The 16,371-nt window shown below is 39.3% G+C and overlaps 1 protein-coding gene across 1 annotated transcript in view; it reads left to right on the top strand.

Annotated features, from left to right (window-relative positions):
* The window catches only part of CFAP54 (cilia and flagella associated protein 54), a 243,457-nt gene that overhangs the window by 205,876 nt on the left and 21,210 nt on the right, over window positions 1-16,371 (top strand). The window contains 3 exon segments of the mRNA XM_032493588.1: window positions 4,581-4,687; window positions 7,112-7,253; window positions 15,850-15,924. Coding sequence (XP_032349479.1) covers window positions 4,581-4,687; window positions 7,112-7,253; window positions 15,850-15,924 — 324 coding nt within the window.

The raw sequence follows: 16,371 nt of genomic DNA, 5'->3' as shown, positions 1-16,371 counted from the left end.
CAAATTTTGCTTTACATAATTGGATACTTTGTTCATAAGTGCAATCAAATTGACAAGTGTTGTGACATCTTGGTGAATTCAGTATTTTGTCATTTTGAAGTGACTTCTAATCTTTTTGTAATAATGCTTTTTTTCTTCATAAAGTCTGCTTTAGTCTGATATTACTAGAGGAAAACAGCTTTCTTGTGGTTATTATTTTCATATTTCTTTTTCCAACCTTTTGCTTTTCAATCCTTTTGTGTACTCATGCTTTAATTATTTGGGGGGGTAATTAGCTTTTTAAATTTTATTTATTTATTTATTTATTTATTTATTTATTTATTTATTTATTTATTTATTTAACAGTGGTACTGGGGATTGACTGAAAAAATTTAGTTTGCCTTTAAATGCTGTTTACAAATTTGTCTCATACATACACGTCCTTATTTTAATGTTTTTTATCTCTAACTCTGTATCAGTATCCACATCTATGTTCATATGCACGTATAGACTTTTGCAGTGGGACTAATGGAAGAGCAAGAGGAGATGGGGCAAGTATTTGGGAGCAGTTCAAGATCGATCCCTGAACTCTTGGCGATAGAACAGCGATTCAGATTCTAGGAGAGTCTTGAAGAGGGGTCAAGTTCCTAAAAACGAAACAGTGGGTCACTGCAGCCTTTGGCAGAGGAACTTTCCACCACAGCATTGCTTTGATTGCTGCGCTCTCCAGGAAGAGTCTCAAGCTTTTCCCCAAAAAACATTTGCCATATGGTTTTGCCCTGTTCAGCACTTTTTATCTGTTTTTTGCCTCCTGCATTTGTCTACTCCTGCACTTCCCAGCTCCTGCGTGTTGTCCCTTCTAGCTGTGCCTTTGGTGGCTTCTGCTGCTCCTTGACTTCTGTGCCCCGTGTCAGATCATGAAGCCTCCTGAGCCCACCTCTCTCTGCTCTGAGTGTGCCTCTCCCGTGTGCCACTTCGTTCTGTAGACTCGCAGCCTGCTGCCCATCTCGGTCAGTCATATATCCCTCCTGCTCATACACAAGGGAAACCAACACATCACTCCCCAGAAACTCTTACAGCTATTTTGAAAGTACTCTCCTTCCCACCCTTCCCAAGTCAAATCCTTGCCAGGTATTCCATATACATTTAAAAATAATAAATCTAGTCTCTTTGGGGGGAATTTAGTGCAGTAGGTTCCAATAATACTCATGGGTCATGGAATCAAGATAGTGGGTCCTGAGTAGTATTTTTTTAAAAGAAATTAAATATAAGGGAATATCAGAATGCATCACATACAGTAAGTGAAAATGTTGTTTTCTGTAACTTTTGCTTCTGATAGATACATGAGATGTTAAAATGTTAAATGTTAAAAAGAACATTCCTTAGATTGAGCCTCAGCATATGTCAGAATTTGTTTACTGGCTGGCAAGAGACCCAACAAAGTGATAAAAGAGTATATCCATTCAGAAAGGGTGTGGAAACAGAAAGATTACATAGTTGGGAAACAGAATGTTTACCCAAGCACTCAGCTTTAAAAAGATGAGGAACAGAGTATAAAGTTCATTTCACAAGGTCATAGAAATATCACATCCCTGTCAGTCTGGGGCAGGATGATCTGAGAAGTTAATACTAAGACTGGATCTGTGGCTGGTAATTAGAATAACAAGGTTCCATGCATCAACAGTCATGTCTGACAATTAACATGGACGCATTGAACTGGTGTCAGACAAAGATTAGAAGCAGAGTACCAACCAACAAATTCTTATTTAAGCAGGTTGCTTGAGTGATTTTCGTAAGCCACAGCAAGCAAAGACACAGAACCCACGGTTTTCCTATTTCCTAGTTCAGGGACATGTTTTTCCCCTTTGACAATAAATATGTGTGTATTGTGTCACGATAAAAGATGTAGCTGCTGCCATAAATCTCAGTCAAAAAATTAGGAAACACTGACTTGGGAGGGCTACATCTTCTCAGACCTAAGAGTATATCTTTTCAGAAGATAATACTGAAATTTACTTGATGATTCAAATATTCATATATTTGAGCATTTATCTGTTCATTATCTTAGTCCTTTAGTGTAGAGTTTAAAGTTGAACATACGGGCTGAAGCTCATGAAGCCCATGAGATAATAGCAATAATGAACACCCACGTAGAGCTTACTGCGTTCCAGGTATTTTACTTCATTATCTCCACAGCTCCTTAAGGTAGGTACAGTTGTCCCTCAGCGTTCACAGGGAATTGGTTTCAGGAAACCCCTTGGGTACCGAAATCCGTGGATGCTCAAGTCCCTTATATAAAATGGCATAGTATTTGCATATAAACTATGCACATCCTCCTGTATACTTTAAATCATCTCTACATTCCTTATAAAACCTAACACAGTGTAAATGTTAGGTAGATGCCAGCACATAGCAAATTCAAGTTTTGCTTTTTGGAACTTTCTGTATTTTTTAGAAATATTTTTGATTCACGGTTTGTTGAATCCATGGATGCAGAAAGGGCCAGATATTATCATTAGCCCCATTTTATTGAAAAGGAAACAGATACAGATGGAGGAATGTTAGGTGGCAAGGAGTCAGGATTGGAGCAGTCTGTCTCCAAGTCTGCACTCCTAAGCATGGTGTTAACGTTGAGTCATCAGATGATATCCTGGTTGCAGGCACTTTCAGGCTCTAGGCAGGATGGTAATGAAGATTAGTATCTGACTTAGCGCTTTAGAGTTTCCAGGGACTTTGAGGGTCTTTGAATAACAATGCAAGTTAACATCATCTGACTCACCTACTCAATCCACTTCAGTTTATCTACCACACAGAATCAGAAATGCCAGTAGGAACTAAGGATGTCAGTGACAGCAAAGTAGAAATCTGGGGGCTGCGGATTTGGAGATAAATTTTCTAGATAATTCAAGAATGTTAAAAAATCCCATGCCATGATACTTTAAATTTATAACTTGAAATTTTTAACTTTTAACTCTTCTTTTCTCTCATATTTATGTTTTTAAATTTAGGTTTACTTTTGGGGAGAAATATTTAACTTTATATTTCAAATCTTTTATTGATTATTTTGTTATTATGATCATGCTTTCATTTTTAAGAGCTCTGTCCTATTATTCTCTGTTCCATTTTAATGCACTGTATTCTTATTTCACAGATGCAATATTGGCCTTCTTTTCTCTGAGGATATTAATTATGGTGTCTTTTAAGTTTTCTTCTGCTCTTGGTCTTGTATGTGATTCTTCAAGTTCCTTCCTTACATTAGTTTTGGTCTCTACCTTTCATTTCACGTCTAGTGATCCTTGGCTGTCCATTCATGTTTGAGGCCCTAAAAACCATATTGAGTCAGGCTTACTGATTTTTGGCCTCATTGCATGGTAACAGCGGGAGCTAGCAGTTTGACTGCAGAATGTTGGATGTAGGTCTCTTCTCTTCATGTGGTCAGTTTCCCCAAAGAGAACTCTTAGACTCCTGCTTGGTTTTCTACATTCTGGGCAGGGGCTGGAGAGGAGAAGAGGGATGTCTCTTGTTCAGAATATAGACTTTCAATTCCAGCATTCTCAATTCAGCACCTCACCCCTGTACCTAAGTCCTTCCTAAGCATAGATCTTTAATTTAGCCTCAGCAGAGAGAAAAATGGGAGAAGTTTGGCCAACAGAGAAGAGACAGGGAAGGAGGAGTCTCCTAGTTGCATGCGCTGGGGGAAGGGATGGGAGGGAGGTTGTCTCCGAGCCTTTTGAGGGTCCTTGGTCATGCTGGTTGTTGGCAGCCCTTCTGGAGGCAGTTGGGACACAGCCTTTCCTCTCTGCTGAGTCAGCAACCCTCTTTCAGTTACTTTCAGTGTTGCTAATATAGCTCCTTTGCTTCATTGTCTCTCTTGTTTCTGTCTTTGTGGACTTATGCCTTAAAAAAAAAAAATCCCTTTACTCTGATTTTAGTTTGATTTGTGAGGAAGCAGAGATAAATGTATGTACTGAATTCGTCAATTGTGACTGGCACTTCTGGGCCTCAGCTTTCTTACATCTGATATGAGGGGCTCAGCAGATCATCTCTGAGGTTCCCTGAATCTCAAATTCTGTGCATCCCTGATTGTGAATAGGTGCTGTAGAGTGTGGGGTGCTAAGAATGGTCAGAATTCAAACATGAGGGAAATGACTAAAGCATGAGTCATCAGGGGACGTTTCATCTTAGAGGTGGGGACCGGAAGGTTCTGTGTGGATTGAATACAGGTGGAGAACGCCCAGAAGCAGCACAGCCACCGATGGGAAAGGTGCATATCGAGAAGTAACAAGAAAGAAAGTTGATGTTCACCCTCGCTGCAGAGGGCCTTCAAAGGCCAAATTTTAAACTGCAATAAAAAATGTCACTCTTCAAAAATAATATAATCTTGGTACCAACTAGCATTTATTTTCATCTCATAACCTTTGCACAATTCTTGTTCATATCATTTCTCTTTAAAGTGAATTGAAGAAAAAAACCTAATTTTTTCTCTTTCAAAGAAAAACCCTTTAAAGTTTAATGATATTATTTTAAGAACTGATGCAGCATTTTTGAGGCAAAATGTAGTTTTAATATCACATTTTATATGCCTTTTAATTTTCTTATAGGTTTTATTGTTGTATGCATATAATATGAAGCCCCTGAATATTTCAGCTGTTACGTCTACTGCTTCCAACAGTATCTATGTTGGCTGTCTCTGGGTTCCACTAAACAGGCAAGTAAAGATGGATTATCCACAGTTCTAACTTTCTTTGCTGATATTTTCATAAGAACAGGCTGGTTCGGTAATATACAAGGTAAATCACAGGAGAACTTCCAGAAGACATGTTTGTAAAAATCTTCCTTTTCCCTAGAGGAGTATAATATTGCAGTGGTGAAGAGCATGAACTTTGAATCCAGCCTGTTTGGGTTCAAATGCCAGTTGTGCCCCTTCCTATCTTAACAACCTTGACCAGGTTACTTAACCTCTCTGTGCCTCTCTGCCTCCTCTTCAGTAAACTGTGAATCATAATAGTACCTGTTGCTACTTTTGTTGGAGGAACAGTTCCTGATAAAGTTCATAAAGATTATAGAGAGTACGAAGATGTTGTCTATACTATATTTTGCCTGTAGTCTGGGATGTGTTTTAAAAATAACTTAATGTAGCTCTGTATTAAGTTGCAAAACTAAGTCCAGATTCCACCCCCATCCTTGTCTTACCCTGCCATCTCTGCCCAATCCTGTTTTATATTGTTCCCCAAGTCAAAGCTTTTGTCTCTGTCACATCGTTTTCCTCCCTCTCCATCAAATAGGGGATGGAGACTCTTAACTTTTGCTCACCCCTGTTTTCAAATTCCTTATTTGTGTTTTAAAGTTCTTCTTTGCTTAGTTAACGTAGTTTCGATTCTATTGTTCATTGCCCTTGTGACCTCAGCCTCCATTTCCTCAGTTCTTAGATGGAAATAATACCTACTCTGCCTACCTTTTGGGGTTATTGTTAGGATCAAGCCAGGCAGCGTGTGTGTATACTCTGTACGCATATATTTTGAAAGGCCAAAAGCACCGGCCAGATGTCAAGTGCCATCCCTGCCTCCTGTGTCTGTCAGTGTCCGCTCTTCACCCCGCTCGCCACCTAGTAGGTGCTTAGTGAACAGGGACTTGGTTCTTCTCTATCCTTCCCTGGCCAGTCTTGTTCCCGCTCCCTGATTTTCATGTTGAAAGGCTCCTTGGCCTCACCAGAGAATGAAACGAGATGTTTCGGGAGCAGGCATATTTTCAATTATTCAGTCAATTTTCTTTTTCTTGTCCTTTTTTTTTTCTTCAGTGAAATGGCAGGAAATCTTAGATATAGGACATTTCCCCACATAGCTGAGCCACAAAGTTAGGAAATTTAATAAACTTTTCCTTGTACATTTAGAAATATGGAAGGATTTTTTTTTTACAGAATCACATGATGAAAAGAATTATAATATCTGCAGAGCAGAATGTAATCAAACTGACAGAATTCTTTTTTTCATCCCAAAAATTTCTTGATTTTGGTGTGCTTATTATGATTAGCAGTACGATGACTTAAGTTAGGGATACGACCTGTTATTGATGTCCTTATAGAGGAAGGTGCCTGACAAACTTTCATGTGATCCACCCCTTGTGAGAAGGTGAAAATGGACTGTTTCTCCTATCCAAGGTGGAGCTCCTTGTGTTCTTATGAGGGTCAAGATAAGTTCAGTCGGTGGGGAATTGCTCTTGCTGAGCATCCTTTAGAAAGAAAGTAAAGACAGAGGATGCTGTGGAAAATTGGGGAATCGCCATTCCTGAGTATGTTCCTGACAGTGGTTTGCTTTTTTGGAATATCTACATCTTAACAACTTCCCTCCATCCCTGGATGGAGACCCGCGCCCTCTCGCACACGTACCCCCGCCCACCCCCAGCGCATAGTGCTCTGCGCCTGTGTCGTAGCGTCACCGGGGGCCGTGCAGGGGGCTATTCGCCTCATTCAACTGTCTCAAGGATTTTCCAGTTTCTGACTCCACTCACCAGTTCACTCTTGCCTTCAGCACACACGCAATTCATTGGACTGTGACTCCAGAAGCTTCTGTCGTCAGCACAATTGCCACCGTGTCTTCTGCCCTCCTCCTCGGCTTTTGCTTTTCCTTCTTTCTTGGTTCTTCTCCCCACCCTCTACTCCCGACACAGTAGCCGTCACAGTTGTGGGCTCGCTGGTTGGTCTTTTAGAGCCATTGCTAACTTGTCCTAATAATTTAGGCCAGTTGATGATCACAGCATGGCATTCAGTTTACAAAGGAGTAGATCTTTTGTCATTGCCTGGCATTTCTTTGCCCTGTAGATATTTATTTTCTTCATTTTCATCTTAAGCAGTGTCTGGATGTGTGCATTTCTTTCATTGCGTGTTTGCCAGTTTGTAATTATATGTCTATCTGAGCATATAACTAGATTGTAAACATTATGCAGGTGAGAATTGTGTCTCTTTGCTCATGTTTCCTGAATGAAGGAATGATTAAATTAATGATGTTTAGGGATGCCAGAAATCTAAGTGTTAAATAACTAAGGAATTAACTTTACATGTATTATTGATTCTGGGAATAAATGAATGCCTCCCTTAACTTTTAAAATAAAATGGGTATATATTTGTTATTTTTAGAGTTATTTCAATTCATGAGAAACTGTCTAATCTTACGCAACTCGCTGAAATATCATTGCCATCAAGCCCCAAAGTTACTTCAAATGAAAACGTATCTGAAGTAGAAGAAATGGAAGAGAAGTCAGTTGATAAAGAACTGGAAGTAAGTTATTAAATAATGGAAAATAATATTGCTATTGCAGGATGGATGTCATCATATGTAATTATTTGTTATTTTTTACTTCATCAGAGCAGAACTATGTAACTAAACTTGAACGTTGGAGTTCTTCTGCTTTCTAGTTTTTCTACTTAGAGTACCAGATGTGACCCAACTTTTGGACACTTAAGTAGTGTTTTCTTCAAAGCTCTTCTGAGCATACCAGTTATAAGAATCTGATGGTGAATGAAAACAAAGCCAATCCAGAGAAACCATTCAGATCTAAGCGTGAATCTGAAACAATGCTCTGTAATTTTATAATGTTGCTTTTAAATTTTTATTCTAAGTCTATTATTTGAGCATTTTTATTACCTAAGTAATATGTGAAGAAAAATTAGAAAATATACATAAGCATATATCTTTCAGACTTTTTTATGCATCTGTATTTTCCTAACCAGAAAAAAAAAAGACATTATCCTTAGAGTGTGTTATTAATCTGATTACAGAATTGAGTGGTTTTGTAATGACTGATGTTCATGTTTTAGAGGAGAGGGTTATTTCCCTTCTATTCCTCCTGAGTTCTAAACCCACTGAGAGCTGGGACACATGAAACAAATATATGGAGATACCAAAACATCAGAATCATTACTGATAAAGCTGGTTAGCACACATGCTTTGGATCTATGGCCAAATGAGCTTATTAATATTTCACTTCTGAATTAACCAGACTTGCCCACCCAGGCCACACAGTAATCTAGTGTACTTGTGGAACCATAGGGTTCCCCCCACTCCCTTTCTGCCCCTTGCAAAACTTACTGCATGAAGGAACAGAGAACAATAGTCCTGCAGGCAGGATGCCTCCAACAATATAAGCAAAGGTTGCCCCGATGGGGCTGAGCCCAGCATACTCTGTTGCTTTTCCCAGACTCACCAGTCAGTTAAGTCACTTCACTCTTCTGGCTGGGTTGGAAAAAAGCTGGAAATGTCCTTCCTTCTTTGGAGTGAAGTGAGGGTTCCTTACCCTCTATGGAAATGAGAGGAGCAGAGAATCCATGTTCTCCCCTAATCACTTGCTCTTTGAAGTTCCGTTTCTATGTTAATCCGGGTTCTTGAGATGTATGTTCTGTAGTTACCATGGCCATTAAAAAAAATCAAACAGATGTACAAGGTTTAAAATGAAAAGGGACAGTCTCCTGCCCAACCTGTTCTTGCTCCACTGCCCTGCTCTGCAGAGGCGACTGTTTTTCAATTCTTTCAGCTGTTCCTTTTGTTATTTACTTCCACATCTATAAATATTGCGCAGGATCAGTCATGAAAAATGAGGTAACAAACACTCTTCAAATCCAAGTGGGTTCCCTGGGCCCCTGCTTCATGTCTCCTTACACCAGCCTTAGGCTGGTGGCACGTCCTTTCTGTGGAACATCTCCAGTCACTGGGCAGGAGGGAAGAAAGGGGGCACATCGTGCACTGGCTCTTAACTGTCCATCATATCACTTCCATTAACATTTCATTGGCCAAATAAGTCACAAGCCATGCCACCAATTCTACCAGTTTGGAAAGAGGAAGACCAGAAATATTGATGAACAGTGCTAATGGCAGCCACAGATAATAGTTTTGTTCTTGGTGTATCAGTTTTATATAGTATCCACTGGTTTTATCATATGTAAGGATCTGACTTACTTACACTTCTCTTCAATTGCTCCTTTCCCCCTCTTTTCTAACTATTGTTATATCACAAACTTTAATTAAATCAGCATTCAGTGTTTACATTATTATAACCCCATAAACAATGTTCATAGCCAAATCATAGTGTACAGGGGTTTTTTTCCTTTCCTGTGTAAGGTTTGATTTTCCTTCACTTGTTTTTTGTTTTTTTAACTTCCTTCTGATCATTACATCAGATCTGTCATATGTTCATCCATAGATTTTTACCGAGGTATTTATACTTATGTCTCACTTCCTCTTTTCCTTCCTGGAAGCCCCTGTCCTCCTGCTCTAGTTAAGGGCTGGCTGCCCTCAGTGCCTGTAGCATAGTTCTGATTATGTGACCTCCTTTTGCTGTTTTTCTGGTTGAATTCGCAGCTGCTTGGGTCCCCCCACCCCGTTTTTCTTCTCTGAAAGCTTTTAGGATCTTTCCTTTGTTTTTAGTCTGCTATACCTTTTTTTTTTTTGTAATCACTGTCTGTTGGTTTAATATTTAATTGGTTACTAATAACAAAGCATTTTTAATTCTTAAAAAATATTGTCGATATGGTTCTTTTTGTTTTCTTATTTACCTCCTCTATACCCTCACTTTGTGAAAATGTAAAAGTTAGCAGCTTTCCTGATTTTTCAGAATATACTTGTTGGCATTTTTTCAGTCTGCATTTACCCGCAGAGTGAAGGAGTGCATTTTTCATTATTGTGAAAGCAGCAAGTCCAGCTGTAAGAGGATTATCAGGCAAGAGCAGTTGGCCTTTGCAAAAAAGCAACTTTCCAGAATTTATGTCACCTGTGCTCTGTGCTTGCACTTATCATAGAACTGATATCTTAGAATTTTAGTTGAACATCCTTTACAGTGTCCTCAAATGTTACAGCACGAATTACCAGATGCTTAATGATATTAGTGGTATACTGAGTGCTTATAGTAAATCTCCCAGTAGATCAGATGTCTCAGACTCATGGGATTCATGTATGTAATTCTTTTTCTAAAATGCATGGTTGCCCTTTCATGTCTGTTTTCAAGAAGAACTCAGCTCTTCTTTCGTTTTCAGGCTTCCTTTGTAGATCACTGACAACTGCAGTTTTTCAGTCATAGACCAGACTTAGCAGGTTGCTGTCTTTGAGCCGTAGCCTAGGCTATACTTTGCCAAAATTGTCCTTGAATCCATTATCACATAGTTCATAAATGGAAAATGATTATTTTTCTCCTGAACTCGTGTCTTTTCAGCTTAGATTATCTGAGACAGTAGAGTGAGTGTCCATGAGAGTAAGGATTCCAGAATGCTCTCTGATGCTCAGCTTTACCAACAAGGGTCAGTCACTTAACCTTTCCCAGGACTAATTTTCACCTCACTTCTAGAAATGGTCCTTTCACTCAGGTACTGCTGGGATGAAGAGATGGCCCTTGGTTGGACTGAGAGTTATCAGAATTTCCCTGGGGGTCAGATGCAGGTATCAGATCCATCACAGTAAGCCCAGTGCCTAAGCCAAGAAGGTAGCTATGAATATAAACAAATCAGGAATAAATGGAGGAAAATGGAGGGATCTGACTGCAAGCAGAGGGAGGAATCCAGAGGACCAGCTGAGGTTTATGACTTGTTCTCATATCCTGGCTAGAATTTTATATGTGAGTGAAATCAATCCTCGAGTAGGACAAATTCTTCTCCAGCCTGATGTTCTCCTCTGTATTTTTTAATTTGTTTTATTCTCCAAATTAGAAAGTGTTTCTTCAGCTTTAATTAGGACTTTTAAGATATGTTCCAGTTCTGTTAGTTCTGAATATGAAACAATGTCACTAAATAGAAGACAAACTAATATTTTTAGTTTAGGTAAATCAGCAAACAAATTAATTCACATTTGAAAGTTGTGAAATGGAAGAACTATATAAAGTTTTCTTTTTTTTTTCAGTATACTAACCAGCACTTAAGAAAAAAAAAAAAAGGCAGCGAGGTTTTGGGTGTTATCAAATAAATTCCATTGACTAGAATCTGCCAGTTTGTTGTCATGACAACCTTCACTTGGAGCTAATTAGAAGTTAACTAGGACACTTGAAGAGATCGATTCTGGTCGGGAATTGGACAGGATTTCATAACCTCTATAATCTAATAAATTTATTTCTATCACAGTATAGATTTTTGGTGGGTTATTAAATATAAGGATCCAGAAAATGTGCCTTTGGTTGATATGGGTAGTGAATCTTGTTCTTTCTCATTCCTTTCCTTTTTTTCTGTTCCCCAAATCCCTATGGCCTGGAATAAGCCAAAAACTTCAGATACAGATATTAATTGAAGATGTTTTGAGAGGGCTTCAGAACAGGTGTTCCAGTCACTTCTGGCTTGAAAACATTGTATGTCCTTCTTCTAAAATGAATAACATTGGCTCAGAATCCCTGGGTTATTTTAACCTGTCATTCACAGCTTTATGGAGTATCTTCAGAGCATATCAAGTGCTTTATAAAGCATATGAAAGATGCAAAGCATCCTGATTTTAAGAGACACAAACACCTTTTTGGAACCATAACATACTGATAAGAAAAAGCTACAATATGTTTACCAAGTTAACTAAGATTAGTTTGGTAAACAAATATGAGATGCCTGGATTGTACAAGGCAATAAAAATTAGTGTCGAGTCTACATATCCCCAGTGTCAAAGTACTATGAAAACATAGAACAAAATACAACTGGACATTAGCATCAATTAACACATTATTTTTGAGAAACTGTCTTGTGCAAACATGTTCCAGGCTTGAGGAGATAAGGACATAGAGAAATTGGTACGATTAGGTCCCTGTCACAGATGGGCTTAATCACGGTATGAGTATGGCCAGAGATGCCCAGATGTGATCCGTAAGGAATCCAGCTGCCTGGTGGCCCTCTCTTAGCAAGCAGAGTGTAGCATTCAAAGAAACATCAGTTTAATGTTCAAAACCATTGAATATAATCTAAATCTTTATAGCTTCTCTCATGAGAACATCTAAAAGGGAATCCTTTTATCATATACAGCTTAAGTTGTTTTAAATGTTTTTCCCAACTGCCCTGCTCTTAGTACCTCTCTGACATCCGCAGCAGCTCTCTAACTTCTGTCTCATTGACTCAAAGTCCTAAAACTTTCCCTCCAACGCAGTCTGCTTGGAGTGATGTGACTCCTCTCCCCTCTCCTCTCTGGCTCATCTCTTGATTGTGTAGTTCAACTTGAGTCTTTCAGGCACCTTCCAATCTTCCTGTTTCCCCCATTATCTGGACTCTACGCTTATACCGAAGGGCAAGGTTGCTGGAATCCTTCCTTCTCAGTGGTGGGGCTGTTGATGCAAATTATTCTATTTTATTATTTTTAAAATCTCATTCACATAGGTGTGCATGTGTCTGAGAGAGAAGGTTGAGCTAGAATTTGTACTTGCTTAAATAGCTCAGACAACATTTTATAGACTCCATAGACTGAAACAAAGACCATGTTTCCTGGCACCCCAAAATACCCTGCACCATTACTGTATCGTTTTGGCCATTATCTCTCTGTATGTCCCTTCCTCTGTCCTGCCTTTGAATTCCTTTGCTCAGGGGTCTTATTCATCATTTGATCTCCAACATCTAGCCCAGTAACCAAAACATAGTGCCTCTTTACTACTTACTTGTGAAATGTCTCCTTGGAGACCTGTGGAGAGCACATGTTTCAGACTGAGGTTACAACAGGAGATGAGATGTGAGGTCATAGAACTGGATGTTGTGTTGAGGGTGGCAGGAGTGCAGGGTGAATGTAGTGGGAGCTGGAGCTGGAGATGTGGGTGGAATTGAGTGCTTCCTCCTCCATGACCTCACTGCACAGTGGTGTAAGAATCTTGTCTCTCCTGTTCCTCCCACTAGCCCATGAGCTCCTTAAGGGCTCTCTTTCCATCTTGTTCATCTCTGATTACTACTCCATGGCACTTAGGATGCATTCAGTAGATGTTGAAGGAATAAATGGTGAGTGAACTTGTTTTGAGGCAAAGGACCCTGGGAAATCAGGGCTGTGTGGGAGGTAGAAGAAGATGGGGTCAGTACCTGGAAGAGCATCTCATGATCCACCCTGTGATTTGCTAAGATTTGCATGTGAGGGAGGGATAAGAAAGCAAGAGTTTGGAGGGTGCAAAACAATTTAGGAAGTTTTTTTTCCCATAAAATTGGTGAACAATGATGAGAATTTCAACTAAGTCAAAAAGCTGGCTTTGTTATTTTTAAAGTTACTCAGGAGGGCATCCCCCATAGAATCAACAGATGCTCCTTTTTAAGGGGGAAATGGCAGATTGAACAAGGGTCACTGTGTGCCCTCCCAGCTCCCTTGCCAACCACAGCATCCCTCCAGCAGCTGAGTTACACACTTTCCTTGTCTTCATTTCTGTGACAGCAAGGTCCCGTGAGGTCTCTCACAGACCAGTATTAAATCAGACAATTTCCCATGTGTGTATGTGGTTTACCTCAAGTAATGCCAAAGAAGTAGAGTGTTGTTGAGGTGAAATTTCTGCTTGATAAATGTTGAGACAGGCAGTGGAAGGCATTTATCAGGTAATATTACTGTCTCCATCTGTTATGTGAAGAGATTAATGATATAGACACTGTCATTTTGCTTGATAGCTTTTATGGAATCATGACAGTAACCCATCGTGGCTGTTACGAAACCTTTTGTATAGAAAGAAAACATACTATAACCAGTCCTAAGAACTCAATTAGAAATATAGAAATATGGATAAATAAGAGGAGTGTGTAAGAACACACTCCATGATGTGGTAAAACGGACCAGGATGTAAAGTTCATCACAGGAGACAGGTGTCCTCTGGTCAGTGCTGGGTATCCTGCCTGCCCTCCACCCTTTGTGCCCGTGGGAGCTGCTCTACTTCTCGCCAGGAGCACTTTCTGCCCAAACAGCTTAAGTAGCCTCCTCGCTGATTTCTCTTTCTCTTGTCTCTTTCTAGTCCAGTTTACCTTTAAACTATAGCCAGAATTATCTTTTTAAAGCAATTGGGTTATTATTCCCTCAGTCTAGTGCCTGTCAATTTTCTAAGCAACAAAGCCCAGATTCCTTACAATTACACGTCCTGTTACAAGTTTACCTGTCAGCGTCACTTCTCACCACTCTCACCACCACGCCTCCTACACGTGCCCGCAGCAGACACCACATCAGATCCTTTATCTTCCTTGACTGTCTGCTGTTTTGTTGTTTACATGGCTCTGTCCATCTGGACTGCCCTTGTCCCCATTCTCTGCTAGTTGAAATCCTACTTCCGTTCCAAGCCTCAGTTCATATGGCCCTTTATCCAGCAAGTCTTCCCTGTTTGTTGTACTTATAATTACCCCCTCCCACTTTGAGGATCCTATAGCATGTCATAATTACGAATGTTCTGACCACAGTCTACTTGGCGTATTAGTCAGTCCTGTACAGATCTGTTTTTCTCAGTCATTGTACTCTTTGTGAGGATGGGGTCTCTTTCTTCATCTTTGTGTTCCACAGCACCTAATACAATGCCTTTAATATATTTGTTAAGTTGAAGTAAAACAGCTACAGCTTTAGAGCTCTAAAATTTTATCTTTTCTGTGTTTGTGCATTTATTAAAACTTAAATATGGGGGGAGGGTATAGCTCAAGTGAGAGCACATGTTTAGCATGCATGAGGTCCTGGATTCAATCCCTAGTACCTCTTCCAAATGTAAGTAAATAAATAAACCTAATTACCTTCCCCTCATAAAACAAAACAAACAAAAAGAAAAAAAACCTTAAATATAATGTGGTTTGGGGATGTGAGTTCAATTTTTTGCTTCTTTATTTTAAGGTTTTAACCAGCATTGGTCAGTTATCATTTAAAAATTAAAGTACTTTCACCATTCTCATATTTTTGGATGCTAGTACATGTATATATTAATACTAGCAAAAATAAAAACAAATTGTTGTTGGATGCCAGCAGCATTGTGAAGTAAGCAAGCATAGTTTATCTCTGACAGTCTTGTAATCATGACTCCTTCAGTTGTAGAGTAAGGAAAGCCCACTTACACTAGCTCAAGTGAATCAGGTTTGGTAAGGAGGCAGTATTTGGTGGAGTATGGTAAGTAAGCTTATGTGGGACCAAGGACTGGGGACAAAACATAGTGGGCCCCACGGGAAATGGAACCGGAGAATCGGGAGCCAAGATTGTGCTCGGTCCCACAGGAGGCACAAGTCGTCACTCATCTCTGCTTCCTCCTCTCACTCATCTCACATCTGGCCTGTTGGCTGCCTTCTCCAATTCCCTATTGGGACCTCTTGGCTCATATGGCCAGTACTGACTATAGCTCTCTTCTGTTCTCCTTTATGCGAAATTACGGTGCTGGAGGATCTGGCTGATTCGACCCTGCCTGTGGGTAGGTCTCTCTTGAGTCAGATGTCCACTCAAAAGCTAGCTGCGTCCATACAGTAGGGGCTGCAGCAGTGTCCTCAACAACGGACCCTGTGTGATGTTGACTCTGTCTTCCTCTTCATTTACCCTTTCCACTTCTTTCTCAATTCTCAGCCATTCATCTCAGCTTAAACCCCTCTCTAGGATCTAAATCTCATTATTCTAAGGTTCTCAGAAGAAAAGTGACCTTTCAAAATCTTACTGTGGTGTGAGTTACTTTACTTGTTCTTCTGTAACATACGAATTTTCATGGTGAATATGTAGGGAAAGAATCCTAAAACTATTTATTTTTCATAGTTAAATCTTGTATTTTGTGTTCATCTTGTATCTTTTCAAATAACCCTGATTACTTAAAAGATTGTGACCTCTGAATCCCTCTGAGTTTCATCTGGGAATTAGAGTTGGGTAATGATGCAAGAAGAGACGAAATAAATAGTTTATAATAAAAATACCTAGTATTTTAACCAATAAGGTCAACCTCATTATATTGTCTTCTTATTTCTAGCGCATGATTATTGCATGTTGCTCTGAAATCCTATCTTTGTTTTTGGCTGATGGAGAGACAACACCGCTATCTGAGGTATGCATGTCTTTTGAAGCTGTATCTGATTCTCTCATAAGTATTGTTGTTGCTATGGAAATGGAAATACAGAAAACATCTATTATGAAAGTATCAAGAGCTTAACCCTCCTTAATTAATGTGAAAAAGTGATAAACATGAGTTTATAATAGCATGTTATTTCGGTTAGAAATACTTGTTGTTAAAAAAATCAACTAGTACAGAAAATTCTGAAGAGGATAATTTTAAAAATCACTTTACTATAAAATTGGCTTTGTGTTAGATGCTTTTGCCCAACTGCAGGCTAATGTATGTGTTCTTAGTATGTTTAAGGTAGGATAGTCTAAGCTCTGATGTTTGGTAGGTTAGCTATATTAAGAGTATCTTTGACTTAGGATATTTTCAAACTTCGATGGATTTACCCATTTATTGGGTTGTAAGTAAGTCATAAGTCAAGAAAGATCTATA

The sequence above is a fragment of the Camelus ferus genome, chromosome 12 (assembly GCF_009834535.1).
Source record: "Camelus ferus isolate YT-003-E chromosome 12, BCGSAC_Cfer_1.0, whole genome shotgun sequence".
Taxonomy (NCBI): Eukaryota; Metazoa; Chordata; class Mammalia; order Artiodactyla; family Camelidae; genus Camelus; species Camelus ferus.
The sequence above is the reverse complement of the archived record's forward strand: the minus strand, read 5'-3'. Positions and strand labels throughout refer to the sequence as shown.